The sequence below is a fragment of the Nerophis ophidion genome, linkage group LG14 (genome assembly GCF_033978795.1).
Source record: "Nerophis ophidion isolate RoL-2023_Sa linkage group LG14, RoL_Noph_v1.0, whole genome shotgun sequence".
Classification (NCBI taxonomy): domain Eukaryota; kingdom Metazoa; phylum Chordata; class Actinopteri; order Syngnathiformes; family Syngnathidae; genus Nerophis; species Nerophis ophidion.
In genome coordinates this window covers 41,639,928-41,659,927 of record NC_084624.1, presented here as the reverse complement: position 1 = coordinate 41,659,927, position 20,000 = coordinate 41,639,928, and the positions used below count along the sequence as shown (strand labels likewise).

Sequence of the window (20,000 nt, the reverse complement as noted above, 5' to 3'; positions counted from 1 at the left end):
CCATGACAGATAACCAGGTGCCTCCCTAATAGCTGATGACACACAGCAGCGTTGCGAAGACACACACTGAGGCCGGCCGGGCGTCGACACACTAACAAGAGCGGACATAACGCACACACTGAAACACTGCAAATACATAAAAAACACTCAGGTTAGAGAAAAATAAAACATCACATTATATAACCAGCAGCGGATTTCTCCTGTAAGTAATTGTTCCCTTATTCATAACACTATTGTAACGTTTTTTTGTAACTTTGTAAATGAGGTCGCGAGAAAGGTTGTGTTACGTTGAATGCATAATCCATACAATGCTTTATTCAGACTGTATAAATGAGCACACAAAGCACACAGAGTCCGCGGTGGCAGGGAGCGCAGGCTTTTTCTTTCCCCCTTAGTTGCTCTGAAGGCTCACTGTTGCCATGGTGACCTGCTACCTGTTAAACATCTTTCAACGCTAATTGTACGAGAGACCACTGATGCGGCTTTTTAATGACAGCCAACACTGTTTTTAGACTCATCAATCACTGAGTGTGCATGGTAAAGGCCAAACAAGAAATAGCCTAATGCAGTGTTTTTCAACCACTGTAGTGTGCCGTCAGATACAGTCTGGTGTGCCGTGGGAGATGATCTCATTTCACCTGTTTGGGTTAAAAATATTTTTTTGCAAACCGGTAATTATAGTCTGAAAATGATGTGTTGTTGTTCAGTGTCGGAACTGTCAAGAGCTCGGCAGAATAACCGTGTAATACCTGCGTCTTGTAAGGCACACACTGCAAAAACTGAAATCTAAGTAAGATTAAATATCTCAAATAAGGGTGATATTTGCTTATTTTCTGTCTAATAAGATAATTCTTCTCACTAAGCAGATTTTATGTTAGTGTTTTACTTGTTTTAAGGGTTTTGGTCCTATATGATCTCAGTAAGATATTACAGCTTGTTGCTGAGATTTGATGACCTATATTGAGTAAAATATGCTTGAAACTAAAATATCAACTGTTGCAAAACTGTGTCATCAACACTCACAAGAATAAAACTACTTTTTTAAAGTAATAATTTCTTACTTCAAGCATGAAAAAAAAAAAATCATGATGCCGAGCGCATATCATTATGTCAAGATAATGGTACTAGGTACCAAGTGGAGGAGTTCAAGTACCTAGGAGTCTTGTTCACGAGTGAGGGAAGAGTGGATCATGAGATCGACAGGCGGATCGGTGCGGCGTCTTCAGTAATGCGGACGTTGTACCGATCCGTTGTGGTGAAGAAGGAGCTGAGCCGGAAGGCAAAGCTCTCAATTTACCGGTCGATCTACGTTCCCATCCTCACCTATGGTCATGAGCTTTGGGTCATGACCGAAAGGATAAGATCACGGGTACAAGCGGCCGAAATGAGTTTCCTCCGCCGTGTGGCGGGGCTCTCCCTTAGAGATAGGGTGAGAAGCTCTGCCATCCGGGAGGAACTCAAAGTAAAGCCGCTGCTCCTCCACATCGAGAGGAGCCAGATGAGGTGGTTCGGGCATCTGGTCAGGATGCCACCCGAACGCCTCCCTAGGGAAGTGTTTAGGGCACGTCCAACTGGTAGGAGGCCACGGGGAAGACCCAGGACACGTTGGGAAGACTGTGTCTCCCGGCTGGCCTGGGAACGCCTCGGGATCCCCCGGGAAGAGCTAGACGAAGTGGCTGGGGAGAGGGAAGTCTGGGTTTCCCTGCTTAGGCTGTTGCCCCCGCGACCCGACCTCGGATAAGCGGAAGATGATGGATGGATGGATGGTACTAGCATTTACTTATTTAAGAATATTTTTCAACATATTGAGCAAACAGGTCTTTATTTTTTTTTCTACCAAGAAAAGTGCGCTTGTAATTATAATTATATTACCTGCTGTACCGAGCCCACTCACACCTGGATAAGGGAAATGGCACAGTGAGGATAGGATCCTGTTTCTGGACTTTTCGAGTGCCTTTAATACTATCCAGCCCTGCCTTCTCCAGGACAAGCTAGAAAGAATGCGAGTGGACCCCTGCCTGGTTGCCTGGATTTCAAACTACCTCACGGATAGGCCACAGTACGTCAGACTGAAGGACATCACGTCTGACACTGTGATCAGCAGCACCGGAGTACTGCAGGGAACGGAGCTGGCCCCTCTTCTCTTCACCCTGTACACCGCTGACTTCTGCTACAACTCAGAGCTGTGTCACATGCAGAAGTACGCGGATGACACAGCCATCGTCGGGTGCATCAGGGACGGCAGAGATGAGGAGTTTCGGAGCCTGGTGAGGGACTTTGCTGTCTGGTGCCACAGGAACCTCTTGCAACTCAATCCGTCAAAGACCAAGGAGCTGGTCATTGACTTTGGGAGGTCGAGTCCACGGTCACAACCTATTGTGATCGAGGGAGTCGAGGTACAGACCGTGGACTCATTCAAGTACCTCGAAGTTTGGGTGGACAATAAGCTGGACTGGACTATTAACACGGACCACTTGTACAGGAAAGAACAGAGCAGGCTGTACTTCCTCAGGAGGCTGCACTCCTTCAACATCTGCAAAAAACTCTTGTGGATGTACTACCAGTCTGTGGTTGCCAGTGTTCTGTTCTACATGGTAGTGTGCTGGGGGGGCAGTACGTATAAGAAGGACAGCTCCAGACTTGAGAAACTGATCAGGCGGGCCGGTTCTACAATCGGAATGAAACTGGACTCACTGGTGACGGTGGCAGAGAAGAGGACTGTGGACAAACTAGTGAGCATCCTGGATGATGCCAGTCAACCTTTGCATAGCGTTATCAGTAGCCAGAGGAGCCTGTTCAGTGCTAGACTGCTTCATCCCAAGTGCAGGACTAATAGACTCAAAAACTCCTTTGTCCCACACGCCATTAGACTGTACAACTCCTCTCTGGGGCGGGGGGTACTAGGATGACAGGGGATGCAAAACAATAACAGTGCAATACGTTTTCATAACATGGCCTATACTGCCTACTTTGTCTTGTTATATTCTTATTTTACTGTCATATTTTAAATCTCATTGTTGCTTTTTATTTTTATTCTTATTGTAATATTTTTCTATTTGTTTCTATTATAACCCCATTATTTACTTTTTACTGTTTGATTGATCTCAACTCTGTACACTGCTGCTGGAATTTTTTATTTTCCTGAAGGAATCAATAAAGTACTATCGATCTATCTATCTATCTAGTGAGAATATACTTATTTTAAGGTATTTTGGGGTTCATTGAGGTTAGCTAATTTTATTTGTTTTGGAAAGTCTTGACAAGCCGAATTTTCTTGTTCTATTGGCAGATAATTTTGCTTAGTTCAAATAAAATACCCCTCATTTTTGTATTTTTTTTTCTTGTTTTGGAACACTGACTTTTTGCAGTGCATGCACTAACCTCTGTACCATGCATGCTGCCCGGAAGACATGAAACTGCTACAGGAAAATACCAAAAAAAAAAAAAAAAAAGGAAAAAAGCCACCAAAATAGGAGCGTGAGACAAGAACTAAAACACTACACACAGGAAAACAGCAAAAAAGTCCGGCGTGATGTGGTGACAGTTCACCTACTTTGAGACAAGAGCTGTAGTGATGCATGCTTGGTTATGGTTTAAAGTCATATCCAACAATTGCGACAACGACCTTTTACTGTCAACTGAGATTCGTTTTTTAATGATTTCTGCTGGGGGTGTGCCTCTGAATTTTTTCAACGCAAAAAATGTGCCTTGGCTCAAAAAAGTTTGAAAAACGCTGGTCGAGTAGCATAGTTGCACGCGACCACAGTGTACCCCACAAAACATCTTTCGTTTGTCTCTGATACTGTAATACCACATATGCTGTGTTTATGCTGGATGTAAATCTTTTGAGGCCGGGAGCACAATAATACACGTATGCACGCAGCGTAATGGGATCACTCCTCTACAGTTACATTTGGAATGCACATGTGTGGCTTGGGGGGGGAAATGGGCTAATAATCAAAACACCAATGCGAACACACACCCTGGAAAACATGCAGCATAGCAAACACTCCTCCACATTAACATTTGACAAACTTTCAGCACAAAAATAACACAAATTAGTCCACAGAGTCAAAATAAACACACATCATTTAACACATGCTATCACTCCTCCCCACACAATACCAAGTAGATGATCAATTATAATAAATAAATAAATAAATGGGTTGTACTTGTATAGCGCTTTTCTACCTTCAAGGTACTCAAAGCGCTTTGACACTACTTCCACATTTACCCATTCACACACACATTCACACACTGATGGAGGGAGCTGCCATGCAGGGCGCTAACCAGCACCCATCAGGAGCAAGGGTGAAGTGTCTTGCTCAGGACACAACGGACGTGACGAGGTTGGTTCTAGGTGGGATTTGAACCAGTGACCCTCGGTTTGCGCACGGCCACTCTCCCACTGCGCCACGCCGTCCCTTATTTTTTTTATTTATAAAGATTTAGAGACAGAAAATGACAGTGTCATGCAAATAATATGAGGTGCCAGAACAAAATCGATTCACATCCGAATCCCCAATCTGAATTGATACAAATTACCAAGAATACCATCATCCATCCATCCATTTCTACCGCTTATTCCCTTTCGGGGTCGCGGGGGGCACTGGCGCCTATCTCAGCTACAATCGGGCGGAAGGCGGGGTACACCCTGGACAAGTCGCCACCTCATCGCAGGGCCAACACAGATAGACAGACAACATTCACACTCACATTCACACACTAGGGCCAATTTAGTGTTGCCAATCAACCTATCCCCAGGTGCATGTCTTTGGAAGTGGGAGGAAGCCGGAGTACCCGGAGGGAACCCACGCATTCACGGGGAGAACATGCAAACTCCACACAGAAAGATCCCGAGCCTGGATTTGAACCCAGGACTGCAGGACCGTCGTATTGAATACATTTTTGAATAATAGTTTTTAGGCGTTCTCCGCCAACTGACTCGCTGCACGTATACGTCAATCGTCAGCAGCCTTTATAACCAGTAACTCTGTAATCATTTATGTACAAAATCCATCCATCCATCCATTTCCTACCGCTTGTCCTTTTTGGGGTCGCGAGGAGGTGCATTTCCATATGAGTTGGGAAATTGTGTTAGATGCAAATATAAACGGAATACAATGATTTGCAAATAATTTTCAGCCCATATTCAGTTGAATATGCTACAAAGACAACATATTTGATGTTCAAACTGATAAACTTTTTTTTTTTTTGCAAATAATCATTAACTTAAGAATTTGACGCCAGCAACACTTGACAAAAAAGTTGGGAAAGGTGGCAATAAATACTGATAAAGTTGAGGAATGCTCATCAAACACTTATTTGGAACATCCCACAGGTGTGCAGGCTAATTGGGAACAGGTGGGTGCCATGATTGGGTATAAAAGCAGCTTCCCAAAAAATGCTCAGTCTTTCACAAGAAAGGATGGGGCGAGGTACACCCCTTTGTGGGCGGCATAGCTCGGTTGGTAGAGTGGCCGTGCCAGCAACTTGAGGGTTGCAGGTTCGATTCCCGCTTGTGCCATCCTAGTTACTGTCGTTGTGTCCTTGGGCAAGACACTTTACCCACCTGCTCCCAGTGCCACCCACACTGGTTTAAATGTAACTTAGATATTGGGTGTCTCTATCTAAAGCGCTTTGAGTCACTTGAGAAAAGCGCTATATAAATATAATTCACTTCACTTCACTTTGTCCACAACTGCGTGAGCAAATAGTCAAACAGTTTAAGAACAACGTTTCTCAAAGTGCAATTGCAAGAAATTTAGGGATTTCAAGATCTACGCTCCATAATATCATCAAAAGGTTCAGAGAATCTGGAGAAATCACTCCACGTAAGCGGCATGGCCGGAAACCAACATTGAATGACCGTGACCTTCGATCCCTCAGACGGCACTGTATCAAAAAACCGACATCAATCTCTAAAGGATATCACCACATGGGCTCAAGAACACTTCACAAAACCACTGTTACTAAATACAGTTTGTCGCTACATCTGTAAGTGCAAGTTAAAGCTCTACTATGCAAAGCGAAAGCCATTTATCAACAACATCCAGAAACCCCGCCGGCTTGTCTGGGCCCGAGATCATCTAAGATGGACTGATGCAAAGTGGAAAAGGTGACCACAGATGATCTGTTCAAAGTCGGTACGCGGGGGTGGACCACTCATCTGTGTATCAGTTGAGGACGTCTCTGCGCTGCTGACCTGTCTCCATTCAAGACGATCCCTTACCGGCCCTACTAAGGACTGGACTCTCACATTATTAACCATATCCACTCGGCATCCATTGCACCGGTCGCTCACAGGGGGGGGGGTCCCCTCCAAGGTTTCCCATTACGCCCATTGGGTTGAGTTTTTTCTTGCTCTGATGAGGCATCTGAGCCGAGGATGTCATTGTGGCTTGTGCAGCCCTTTGAGACACCCGTGATTAAGGGCTATATACAACCTTCGATTGATTGATTGATGGATTGATCTCTGTGGTCTTTACAAAATGAGGACATAACAACTGCATTGTATCTTGCATTTCAAACATACTTGACTTGTTTAGGACTTAAAGGCCTACTGAAACCCACTACTACCGACCACGCAGTCTGATAGTTTATATATCAATGATGAAATATTAACATTGCAACACATGCCAATACGGCCTTTTTAGTTTACTAAATTGCAATTTTAAATTTCCCGGGAGTTTTTTCTTGAAAACGTAGCGTAATGATGACGTGTACGCTTGACGTCACGGGCTGTTAGGAAATATGAGCGCTGCACACACACACAGCTAAAAGTCGTCTGCTTTAACCGCATAATTACACAGTATTTTGGACATCTGTGTTGCTGAATCCTTTGCAATTTGTTCAATTGATATTGGAGAAGTCAAAGTAGAAAGATGGAGTTGGGAAGCTTTAGCCTTTAGCCACACAAACACACAGTGATTCTTTGTTTAAAATTCCTGGAGGTGAAACTTTACTATGGATCACAGCGAACATGGATTCCAACCGAATGTCAACCAGCAGGTTTCGGTGAGAAAATTGTGGTAAAAAGTCGCTTCTTGGCTCACTGGCTCACCTGCACTGGCTTCCTGTGCACTTAAGATGTGACTTTAAGGTTTTACTACTTACGTATAAAATACTACACGGTCTAGCTCCATCCTATCTTGCCGATTGTATTGTACCATATGTCCCGGCAAGAAATCTGCGTTCAAAGGACTCCGGCTTGTTAGTGATTCCCAAAGCCCAAAAAAAGTCTGCGGGCTATAGAGCGTTTTCCGTTCGGGCTCCAGTACTCTGGAATGCCCTCCCGGTAACAGTTCGAGATGCCACCTCAGTAGAAGCATTTAAGTCTCACCTTAAAACTCATTTGTATACTCTAGCCTTTAAATAGACTCCCTTTTTAGACCAGTTGATCTGCTGTTTCTTTTCTTTTTCTTCTATGTCCCACTCTCCCCTGTGGAGGGGGTCCGGTCTGATCCGGTGGCCATGTACTGCTTGCCTGTGTATCGGCTGGGGACATCTCTGCGCTGCTGATCCGCCTCCGCTTGGGATGGTTTCCTGCTGGCTCCGCTGTGAACGGGACTCTCGCTGCTGTGTTGGATCCGCTTTGGACTGGACTCTCGCGACTGTGTTGGATCCATTGTGGATTGAACTTTCACAGTATCATGTTAGACCCGCTCGACATCCATTGCTTTCCTCCTCTCTAAGGTTCTCATAGTCATTATTGTCACCGACGTCCCACTGGGTCATTATTGTCACCGATGTCCCACTGGGTGTGAGTTTTCCTTGCCCTTATGTGGGCCTACCGAGGATGTCGTGGTGGTTTGTGCAGCCCTTTGAGACACTAGTGATTTAGGGCTATATAAGTAAACATTGATTGATTGATTGATTGATTCTTACCGGAGATCAGCTGAGCTTGTGCCACCAATAGCTGACGTCGACTACCCTGAGACACTGGCGTCAAGACACCCGTGGACACACACCTCCGACTATCAGGTACTATTAAACTCACTAAAACACTAGCAACACAATAGAAAGATAAGGGATTTCCAAGAATTATCTTAGTAAATGTGTCTAAAAACATCTGAATCCGTCCCTATTCCATCGCATTTTTGTTTGTTTTTTTTTCTAGTCCGTCGCTATCAATATCCTCAAACAGGAATCTTTCATCCTTGCTCAAATTAATGGGGAAATTGTTGTTTTCTCGGTCCGAATAGCTCTTTTTGTTGGAGGCTCCCGTTAAAATCAATGTGAAGATGTGAGGAGCCATCAACATGTGACGTCATCGTCTGCGACTTCCGGTAGAGGCAGGGCTTTTCTCCAGATGCAAACTTTATCGTGGATGCTCTCTACTAAATTTTTTCAGCAAAAATATGGCAATAGAAATGATCAAGTATGACACATAGAACGGACCTGCTATCCCCGTTTAAATAAGAAAATCTTATTTCAGTAGGCCTTTAAAAAGCAGGTGTTGATACAAGACTTCCCTTCTGTGAGATTTTACAGGATGTTGGTGCTGTACAATCCATCCATCCATCCATTTACTACCGCTTATTCCCTTTTGGGGTTGCGGGGGGCGCTGGCGTCTATCTCGGCTACAATCGGGCGGAAGGCGGGGTACACCCTGGACAAGTCGCCACCTCATCGCAGGGCCAACACAGATAGACAGACAACATTCACACTCACATTCACACACTAGGACCAATTTAGTGTTGCCAATCAACCTATCCCCAGGTGCATGTACAATCCCTTGTGCTAAATTGTTTTTTTTTTTCACATCTGTAGTTACAAAAATGACATAGTAGTGATAAAAGAACTGATGAATACCGGCATCGAGAAGGAATATTAATGTTAGTATCGTGAGTTGTGCACATCCCTAGTAAATAAGAAAAGGATATTTAATTGAATAATAAGAAATCCTTAAAGTGTTCTGATCTGATCGGGTGTTATAAAATACATACAATTAAGTCCAAATCAAATGCATTTACATAACCGTTCCCCTACCATTAATTTAGTGGTAGGGGAGACACTGACCACCATATGCTCTACAAGAGTTGATTGATTGATTGATTGATACTTTTATTAGTAGATTGCACAGTACAGTACATATTCCGTACAATTGACCACTAAATGGTAACACCCGAATAAGTTTTTCAACTTGTTTAAGTCGGGGTCCACGTTAATCAATTCATGGTACAAATATATACTATCAACATAATACAGTCATCACACAAGTTAATCATCATAGTATGTACATTGAATTATTTACATTATTTACAATCCGGGGGGTGGGATGGGGACCTTTGGTTGATATCAGAACTTCGGTCATCAACAATTGCATCAACAGAGAAATGTGGACATTGAAACAGTGTAGGCCTTACAGTAGGATATGTACAGCCAGCAGAGAACATAGTGAGTTCAGATAGCATAAGAACAAGTATATACATTAGAAGTACATTTGGGTTGTTTATAATCCGGGGAGATGGGATGTGAATGGAGGAGGGTATTAGTAAAGTGTTGAAGTTGCCTGGAGGTGTTGTTTTAGAGCGGTTTTGAAGGAATATAGAGATGCACTTACTTTTATACCTGTTGGGAGTGCATTCCACATTGATGTGGCATAGAAAGAGAATGAGTTAAGACCTTTGTTAGATCGAAATCTGGGTTTAACGTAGTTTGTGGAGCTCCCCCTGGTGTTGTGGTTATGGCGGTCATTTACGTTAAGGAAGTAATTTGACATGTACTTCGGTATCAAGGAGGTGTAGCGGATTTTATAGACTAGGCTCAGTGCAAGTTGTTTTACTCTGTCCTCCACCCTGAGCCAGCCCACTTTGGAGAAGTGGGTTGGATTGAGGTGCGATCTGGGGTGGAGGTCTAAAAGTAACCGGATTAGCTTATTCTGGGATGTTTGGAGTCTAGATTTGAGGGTTTTGGAGGTGCTGGGGTACCAGGAGGTGCAAGCGTAATCGAAGAAGGGTTGAATGAGAGTTCCCGCTAGAATCCTCAAGGTGTTTTTGTTGACCAGAGAGGAGATTCTGTAGAGGAATCTCGTTCTTTGGTTGACCTTTTTGATCACCTTAGTTGCCATTTTATCACAGGAAAGATTAGCCTCTAGAATGGAACCTAGGTAGGTGATCTCATCCTTCTTGGTGATAACAATGTCACCCACTTTTATAGTGAAGTCACTGACCTTCTTAAGTTTGATATGGGACCCAAATAGGATGGATTCCGTTTTACCTAAGTGTATGGATAGCTTGTTGTCAGCGAGCCAGGTGCAAATATTGAGGAGTTCAGCACTGAGGATTTGTTCCACCTGTGACTTGTCCTTGCCGGATACCAGCAGGGCCGAGTCATCCGCAAACAGGAACAATTCACAGTGGCATGCTGATGGCATGTCATTCACGTATATTAGGAACAGTAAAGGTCCTAGTATACTGCCTTGGGGGACTCCACAGCTTACTGAGAGGGGAGGGGACATGGTGCCGTTCACCTCTACCACCTGTTTCCTCCCCTCCAAGTAAGATTGCATCCAGCTTGATGAGGTTTCGTCGAATCCGATTGCTCGGAGCTTATCCAACAATGATTGAAAGGCCCAACTGTTGAAGATGTAATTACTGTCCTACCTGCTCTTGTCTCTCCAGCCAGCGATCCACCATAGGGTGATTGGTGCTGAGAGACGAGCGGGCCGTTTCCCTGTGGAAGTCTCTCTGATTGGCCCAGGCGCTAGCATCGCGTGGCAGACTGCGGTACGAGTCCAAAGCTTTAGCCTGCAGGGGACAACCGGACAAAACATGGTAAGGTATAAGAGACGAGCGTTGTTGGAAAGGACTGTAAAGACAATGCGTCCACCTCTTACCTTCCTCTCCAGGCTACTGGAGCCTGACGAGTGGCGAGCTTTTAAGAAACCAGCAGTGGTGGACCATCGTGTCGGGTTCTTCCTCGACGGAGGCTCTTGTGCTTGGACCAGCGACTCACTGCCGGCGAACGGCTCGTTGATTCTCAACAAGGCTGGGTCGCTGCTGCGACGTACGTGCAATGGCATGTCTGAGGGAGAAAAGGAATAGGTTTTTCATTTTGCTTTTCAACAAGAATATTTGAAGGAGATACACTTTAAATTGTAAAAACTTAAGACCATAGGACAGTGTTTACTTTTTGCTGCTTGCTAAAATTAAAAAAAGACCAGGGTGTACCCCGCCTTCCGCCCAAATGCAGCTGAGATAGGCTCCAGCACCCCCCCCCACCCCCAAAAGGGACAAGCGGTAGAAAATGGATGGATGGACCAAAACGTCATTTACTTGTGGCAGGCCAGAACAAATAGATTTAGATTTAGATTTGCCCTCGCGTTTTAACACATAACAATATAACGGAACTGTGTGTAACTCTGCTTCTTAACACAACTCATACACACTTAGTCTGCCAGAGAATAAGAAGTAGGGCTGGGCGATATGGCCTCTTATTAATATCTCGATATTTTTAGGCCATGTCACGATACACGATACATATCACCATATTTTGCCTTAGCCTTGAATGAACACTTGATGCATGTAATCACAGCAGTATGATGATTCCATGTGTCTACATTAAAACATTCTTCTTCATACATTTTAAACTTTCATGCAGAGAGGGAAATCACAACTAAGTCAATTGAGCAAAACTGTATTTATTAGGGGTGTAACGGTACACAAAAATTTCGGTTCGGTACGTACCTCGGTTGAGAGGTCACGGTTCGGTACAGTAAGAAAACAACAAAATATATATTTTTGGGTTATTTATTTAGCAAATTTGCAAAATCTTCCACCAAAAATATTTTTCTTAGTGGAATATTTGATGTGAAGGAATCGGAACCTTGGATAGGTCAATAATTCATAACAACATTGATTTTGATTCAATATTATGTTTTGAGCAATGGCAGTTTGAAAGAAAAAAAAAACAGCTTTGTTTTATTAGTCAACATTGCAGCTTTTTCTAAATTACTTTTAACCTTCAAGCTTTTTTATTTCACTTTAGTTATGTTTTTAATTTTTTATTTTAATAGTATTTTTAGAATGTGCCGTGGGCCTTTAAAACATTAGCAGTGGGCCGCAAATGGCCTCCGGGGCACACTTTTGACACCCCTGCTATAGATGATAAAAAATGTAATCTGATAAATCAATGGATAAAAAGCAGAGCCTCTATCGCTCTCTGCCCCTCCCTCACGAATGCTGCACACACAATTTGTTTTGTTTTGAACCCCTTCTTAACCCTGAACGCACATTGAAAATACACGCAACCCTAACTTAAAATGCCAAACATTTGAGGCATTTCAGAAACTCCACCCGGACAGCCCCGCAAAAGAGAACATGTCCAGTGAAAAGAGGAGGTATGGTCAGTCTCTTAGCCTGATCGCTGCTAGCACCGGACATGTCCTCTTTTGCTAGCATGCTAGCAGCGACCGGGCTATGATAGAATGACCATACCTCCTCTTTTCACCGGACATGTCTTCTTTTGCAGAGTTTCTTAGATGCCTCAAATGTCCGGCATTTTTAGTACTTTTTACGCTACTTAATATATCCGTGTGGAAACTCGTTCGGTACACCACCGCACCGAACCGAAACCCCCGTACCGAAACGGTTCAATACAAATACACGTATTGTTACACCCCTTGTATTTATTAAACAGTTATTAAGCAGTGGCACGAACATTCATGTCATTTCCAAAACAGAAAGTGGAAGATTGTCAGAGACATTTTAAAACCAGCTATGAGTGCACTTTTGTGCATGATGTCACTAAGATGACATATCAAAACAACACTAAATTAAAGTGCACTTTTTGTACAGAACACCACAATAGTTTAAAACAAATAAAGTGCACAAGATATTTCAATATCTGTTGAATAAAGTGAAGTGAAGTGAATCACATTTATATAGTGCTTTTCTCTAGTGACTCAAAGCACTTTTACATAGTGAAACCCAATATCTAAGTTACATTTAAACCAGTGTGGGTGGCACTGGGAGCAGGTGGGTAAAGTGTCTTGCCCAAGGACACAACGGCAGTGACTAGAATGGCAGAAGCGGGAATCGAAACCGCAACCCTTAAGTTGCTGGCACGGCCACTCTACCAACCTGCATAATAGGAAATCAAATAATGTATGTCCTTCGCTATGTGGTAGGTTCCTGCAGACATTATCTCCTTCTGATGTTGACTATTTTTTTCACATGGTGTTAATGTGGAAATAGTTGCTTCGGCATTTTGTTGGTGTGGCACCGAACATAGATGTTGACATGCAGAGTTTCAAGCACTCTTCATTCTCTAGCGGGTGACTTTTCAAATGACGCCACATTAGCAGTGCTGCTACTTTTTGTAGCAACGCTTTTTCCGCATATTTGTTCGACATCTTCCCTCTTGAAGCCAAACCACCGCCGGACGATGGACCCCGTGCTGTTTTTCTTGGGAATTAATTATTCCTCCATTTGATACCAGATTCGCACCATCTCTCTCTCCTATTACCACTCGCACCGCACCGTTAGCATCACAGCTAATGTCATCATGTCGCTACCTCTCTGCTCTACAGGAGCGTGTGACGTTGAACACGTGACGTATGTAAGAAGGTGCGCTTGTTTTACGTCTCTGTGAGAAGGAGAGACAACAAAGAGTGGGAAACACATGTAGTGTAATGCCCGCAGCTAAAAGCAACTGCGTGAGAACAAGTACTCAAATACCACGATATAGTCATTTTCTATATCGCACAGAGAAAAACCCGCGATATACCGAGTACATCGATATATATCCCAGCCCTAATAAGAAGATGTAGCATCAGTGCTCTTTTTATATTTAGCGAGTAATCAGACCTCTTTAGTTCTTCTCTTTCGACAAATCTAGCAAAGAGACTTTTGGAGACTAAACGGGACTAAATCTCCCAAGGCAACCATTCACCCAATTCCCACCCGGACAACAATATTGGGGGAGTGCCTTTAGTGTCCTCTACAACCTGTCGTCACGTCAGCTTTTCCTCCATAAAAAAAGCGTGCCGGCCCAAATACGTAATACAGTATATGTGGCTTTTGTACATATACAAGTGAATGCCATGCATACTTGGTCAACAGCCATACAGGTCACACTGAGGGCGGCCGTATAAACAACTTTAACACTGTGAACCCACACTGTTGGAGCCAAATGTCCTTATTTGTTTATATTGCTTTTAATTTTTTCTAATTGATTGCTCCGCCCTCTTCCTGTTAAGAACCAGGGAGGGGACAGTTGCTATGGTGCGGTTGCCATGGTAGCTTCTTTTAATTGGGTTCAGCTGGGAACACTCAGGGGGGGGGGCGATTGCAGGAGGACAAACAGTTTTCGACCGTGGCGTGTCGTGTCGTGACAATGTGCCATTCAAGGTCAGCATACTTTGTTATACTCTAGCCTTTAAATAGACTCCCTTTTTAGACCAGTTGATCTGCCGTTTCTTTTCTTTTTCTTCTATGTCCCACTCTCCCTTGTGGAGGGGGTCCGGTCCGATCCTGCGCTGCTGATCCGCCTCCGCTTGGGATGGTTTCCTGCTGGCTCCGCTGTGAACGGGACTCTCGCTGCTATGTTGGATCCGCTTTGGACTGGACTCTCGCGACTGTGTTGGATCCATTGTGGATTGAACTTTCACAGTATCATGTTAGACCCGCTCGACATCCATTGCTTTCCTCCTCTCCAAGGTTCTCATAGTCATTATTGTCACCGACATCCCACTGGGTCATTATTGTCACCGATGTCCCACTGGGTGTGAGTTTTCCTTGCCCTTATGTGGGCCTACCGAGGATGTCGTGGTGGTTTGTGCAGCCCTTTGAGACACTAGTGATTTAGGGCTATATAAGTAAACATTGATTGATTGGTATAGCCTACATTTGATATAATTTTGCTAGCATAAAATAAACGGATTGTCATATTCGAACACAAAACTACAGTACTGGACATTCTATCATTTGCACGCGTCAAACTGGTCAACACAGTATCAGCCCAAAGGGAAGGGCTGTACACACACCAAACAAGAATGACAAACACATTTCGGGAGAACAACTGCACCGTAACACAACATAAACACAACAAAACAAATACCGAGAACCCCTTGCAGCACTAACTCTTCCGGGACGCTGCAATATACACCCCCTGCTACCACCAACCCCCCCAGGTCATTGTAAAAAAAAAAAAATCAAATTTATTAGCCTGTGGAAAAAGTGAATGTTGATATTTACCTCAGAAGGCTGCAAATAGAATAGAGGTATTAAATTGTTTATTTAAATTGTATCTAATATCCCATTGATGTTTTTTCGTGAAAGTTGATTTTGCTCTATTAAATTATATAAGCCTTTCTTCTTCCATATTCAGTGTTAAAGCAAATCAGTTTAGCAAATTGAGCAATAATTAACGTTTTATTCATGCACTTTCTCTTGCTACTTCAAGGCTTGAATGTTTGATTCATTCATTATTGTTAGTTTCCATCCATCCATTTTCTACCGCTTGTTCCTTTTTTTGGGGTCGCAGAGGGTGCTGGAGCCTATCTCAGCTGCATACCGGCGGAAGGCAGTGTACACCCTGGACAAGTCACCACCTCATCGCAGGGCCAACACAGATAGACAGACAACATTCACACTCACATTCACACACTAGGGCCAATTTTAGTGTTGCCAATCAACCTATCCCCAGGTGCATGTCTTTGGAGGTGGGAGGAAGCCGGAGTACCCGGAGGGAACCCGCGCAGTCACGCGGAGAACATGCAAACTCCACACAGAAAAGATCTCGAGCCCGGGATTGAACTCAGGACTACTCAGGACCTTCGTATTGTGAGGCACATGCACTAACTCCTGCACCAGAACAAATACCCAGAACCCCTTGCAGCACTAATTCTTTTGGGACGCTAAAATATACACCCCCGCCGCTACCCCGCCCACCTCATTGTTATTTTATTTACAAATGTATTATTAGCCTGTGGAAATAGTTTATTTTGATATTTACTTTAGAAGGCTGCACATAGAAAAAAGGTATTCAATTTTTATTTTATATGCCCTTGATATATATATATATATATATATATATATATATATATATATATATATATATATATATATATATATATATATATATATATATATATATATATATATATATATATATATGTATGTATGTATATATCAGCCGATTATTATTATTATTTGAAACTCGATTTTGCATGTCACTATAAAGTTGGGTGGAGTGCCATCTCCGGGTTGGGGAGGAGACCCTGCCCCAAGTGGAGGAGTTCAAGTACCTAGGAGTCTTGTTCACGAGTGAGGGAAGAGTGGATCGTGAGATCGACAGGCGGATCGGTGCGGCGTCTTCAGTAATGCGGACGTTGTACCGATCCGTTGTGGTGAAGAAGGAGCTGAGCCGGAAGGCAAAGCTCTCAATTTACCAGTCGATCTACGTTCCCACATTCACCTATGGTCATGAGCTTTGAGTTATGACTGAAAGGATAAGATCACGGGTACAAGCAGCCGAAATAAGTTCCCTCCACTGGGTGGCGGGGCTCTCCCTTAGAGATAGGGTGAGAAGCTCTGCCATCCGGGAGGAGCTCAAAGTAAAGCCGCTGCTCGAGAGGAGCCAGATGAGGTGGTTCGGGCATCTTGGCAGGATGCCACCTGAGTGCCTCCCTAGGGAGGTGTTTAAGGCACGTCCAACCGGTAGGAGGCCACGGGGAAGACCCAGGACTAGTTGGGAAGACTATGTCTTCCGGCTGGCCTGGGAACGCCTCGGGATCCCCCGGGAGGAGCTGGACGAAGTGGCTGGGGAGAGGGAAGTCTGGGCTTAACTGCTTAGACTGCTGCCCCCGCGCCCTGACCTCAGATAAGCGGAAGAAGATGGATGGACTATAAAGTTATATACGCCTTGCTTGTTCAATATTCAATGCAAAACTTGTTTGGGTCCCTATTAAAAAGTAAATTTGTTCAAACTCAACCCGCGGCTTTGTTCAGTTTTAAATTGTGTCTCACTATATATTTGAGTTTGAAACCCTTGCATTAAACCATTTTAGACTTTTCCCAAAAGTTTTATGAAAATCCACCTATATCTTTTTGAGTTATGCGGCTAACCCAGTGGTTTTCAACCTTTTTTCAGTGATGTACCCCTTGTGAACCTTTTTTTTTTAATTCAAGTACGCCCTAATCAGAGCAAAGCATTTTTGGTTGAAAAAAAATCACCATAAATGATTCCCGAGCGCAGCACCGCTGCTGCCCACTGCTCCCCTCACCTCCCAGGGGGGGGATCAAGGGTGATGGGTCAAATGCAGAGAATAATTTCGCCACACCTAGTGTGTGTGTGAAAATCATTGGTACTTTAACTTTAACTTTAAAATATTGCTCATTTGTAGTGGTCTTTCTTGAACTATTTGGAAAAAGAGAAATAAAATTAACTTAAAACTTGTTGAAAAATAAACAAGTGATTCAATTATAAATAAAGATTTCTACACATAGAAGTAATCATCAACTTAAAGTGCCCTCTTTGGGAATTGTAATAGAGATCCATCTGGATTCAAGAACTTCATTCTAAACATTTCTTCAAAAATAAATAAATCTTTAACATCAATATTTATGGAACATGTCCACAAAAAATCCAGCTGTCAACACTGAATATTGCATTGTTGCATTTCTTTTCACAGTTTATGAACTTACATTCATATTTTGTTGAAGTATTATTCAATAAATATATTTACAAAGGATTTTTGAAGTGTTGCTATTTTTAGAATATTCATCCATCCATCCATTTCCTACCGCTTATTCCCTTTTGGGGTCGCGGGGGGCGCTGGCGCCTATATCAGCTACAATCGGGCGGAAGGCGGGGTACACCCAGGACAAGTCGCCACCTTATCACAGGGCCAACACAGATAGACAGACAACATTCACACTCACATTCACACACTAGGGACCATTTAGTGTTGCCAATCAACCTATCCCCAGGTGAATGTCTTTGGAAGTGGAAGGAAGCCGGAGTACCTGGAGGGAACCCACGCATTCACGGGGAGAACATGCAAACTCCACACAGAAAGATCCCGAGCCTGGATTTGAACCCAGGACTGCAGGACCTTCGTATTGTGAGGCGGACGCACTAACCCCTCTGCCACCTCCAAAAAAAATCTCACGTACCCCTTGGCATACATTCAAGTACCCCGAGGTTTACGAGTACCCCCATTTGAGAACCTCTGGGCTCACCGACCAGCTAACTAACACACAGACGGACACACCCCAGCGTTTACATGGTCTCTTGGTGCATTTAAAGGTAACAAAGACAAACATAGGGGCTTTAAAATGAAAGAAAGCATCGCTTTTCTCAAGAAGCAGCGGGTGCTGCTCTGACTCCTGCCTCGTCTAAAAGCCCTTTTAGTTTCGTCTCCCACAATGTTATTCCTGTCTCCGTCAGTCCATTACAATTACATGCAAATCAGTCCTGTCCAATTATGCAAATTAGACGATGACGTCTTTGCATCCCTCTGCTCCCCACACCTGCTGGAGCTAAATAAAATAAAGGCTCCACGTTGAGGTCGTGTTCTGTCCGCTGCACATCCCGGCAGGTCTTTGTGAGCGTTGCTAAAGATGCTGAAACAAATGTTGGAAGCGGAGGATGCCAACATCCTTTCATCAACTCCGCTGCTCGATTAAGTCAATTAATCAGCGTGATTCCACTGCGGGGAATTTATCAGTAAAGAGGCGGCAGTTGGAGTTCGCTCAAGAGTATGGGAACAACAACGCGAGGGAGGAAGAGCCTGTCCATTAAAATTAATCGCTGTGTTTAAAAGTTGCTCTGTGTGGGAAGCCCAGGTCCAAACAACAATGCTGCAAATGGAAACGAAAATAAAACATTATGACCGACTCATTTCCCCACTTTGAGAAAACTCGCTTATGGCGGATTGGTTGGAGTGGACCACACGTGGGAGATGATGGAAAAATGGTATTGTTGGCAGGGCGTCACACTGTGTCAAGCTCTCCAGATTTCTTCCAGTGAGCTAAGGTCAGCGTGTTCATGTGAAATGTTATCTTTTGAGTGTCTGCTCTTTGCTTTATTTTCAGTGCACATAAACCACTGAGGATTCTTGGAAATATGAGCGCCAACAGATTTCAAAAGTGTAAATTGTGTGGGAGTGCAAGGTCGTTTGGAGCGTGGGACCAGGCTTGGCGGAAGGAGAGGCCAGCACTTGGGGGCTGAGGCGGGTCTGCGCTGACGGCATAACACCGTCACTTCTGTCTAAGACTACCGCTGCGCATCAAATAGAATACTTCCGTCAGTACACATCAAAAGGTAGACTGCGGAGTTCCTGGGTGCGCTAACTCTGTACTAGGGTTGGGCGATATATCGATATAAGAAAAATCACGGGTTTGTCTCTGTGCGATATAGAAAATGACTATTACGTAATATTCGAGTATACATTCTCACTAGGGGTGTAACGGTACGTGTATTTGTATTGAACCATTTCGGTACGGGGGTTTCAGTTCGGTACGAGGGTGTATCGAACGAGTTTGGAACCTAAAGTCTTAACAAGCTGCTCTGCAGCTGCCTCTGTCTGAGCAGTGAGCACCCGCCCACACAACCATCTGATTGGTTACATACAAAGCCAATCAGCAGTGCGTATTCAGAAAGCATGGAGTCAGTGCTACGGCGTCGGGATGAGCAGATATGTGTTTAGCAGGTGAGCAGCTGACGTCGTACACTCCCCAAATTATAAAAAAACACTTCCCAGTCACAACTATTACAAACATCACTATGAGCCCGTTGACCTTCTAGAAACATAAAGGGGAACATTATCCCAATTTCAAAAGGGTTAAAAAAAATATAAATCAGTTCCCAGGGGCTTGTTGTATTTTTTTAAGTTGTTTTCAAAATTTTACCGGTCCCGGAATATCCCTAAATAAAGCTTCAAAGTGCCTTATTTTCGCTATCTTCGAAACCACTATCCATTTCCCTGTGACGTCACACAGTGCTGCCAATGTAAACAAACAATGGGAATAGCACAGCAAGATATAGCGACA

General features: G+C 43.8%; 1 protein-coding gene across 6 annotated transcripts in view; it reads right to left on the bottom strand.

Annotated features, from left to right (window-relative positions):
- pard3ab (par-3 family cell polarity regulator alpha, b) overlaps positions 1-20,000 on the bottom strand; it is a 581,331-nt gene that overhangs the window by 384,555 nt on the left and 176,776 nt on the right. For all 6 annotated transcript variants that reach the window (XM_061920783.1, XM_061920784.1, XM_061920787.1 and 3 more), the window contains exons 4-5: positions 10,841-11,028; positions 10,608-10,751 (exon numbers count right to left, since the gene is read on the bottom strand). In XM_061920783.1, the coding sequence (XP_061776767.1) occupies positions 10,608-10,751; positions 10,841-11,028 (332 nt within the window). The remainder of the gene's footprint in view (positions 1-10,607; positions 10,752-10,840; positions 11,029-20,000) is intronic.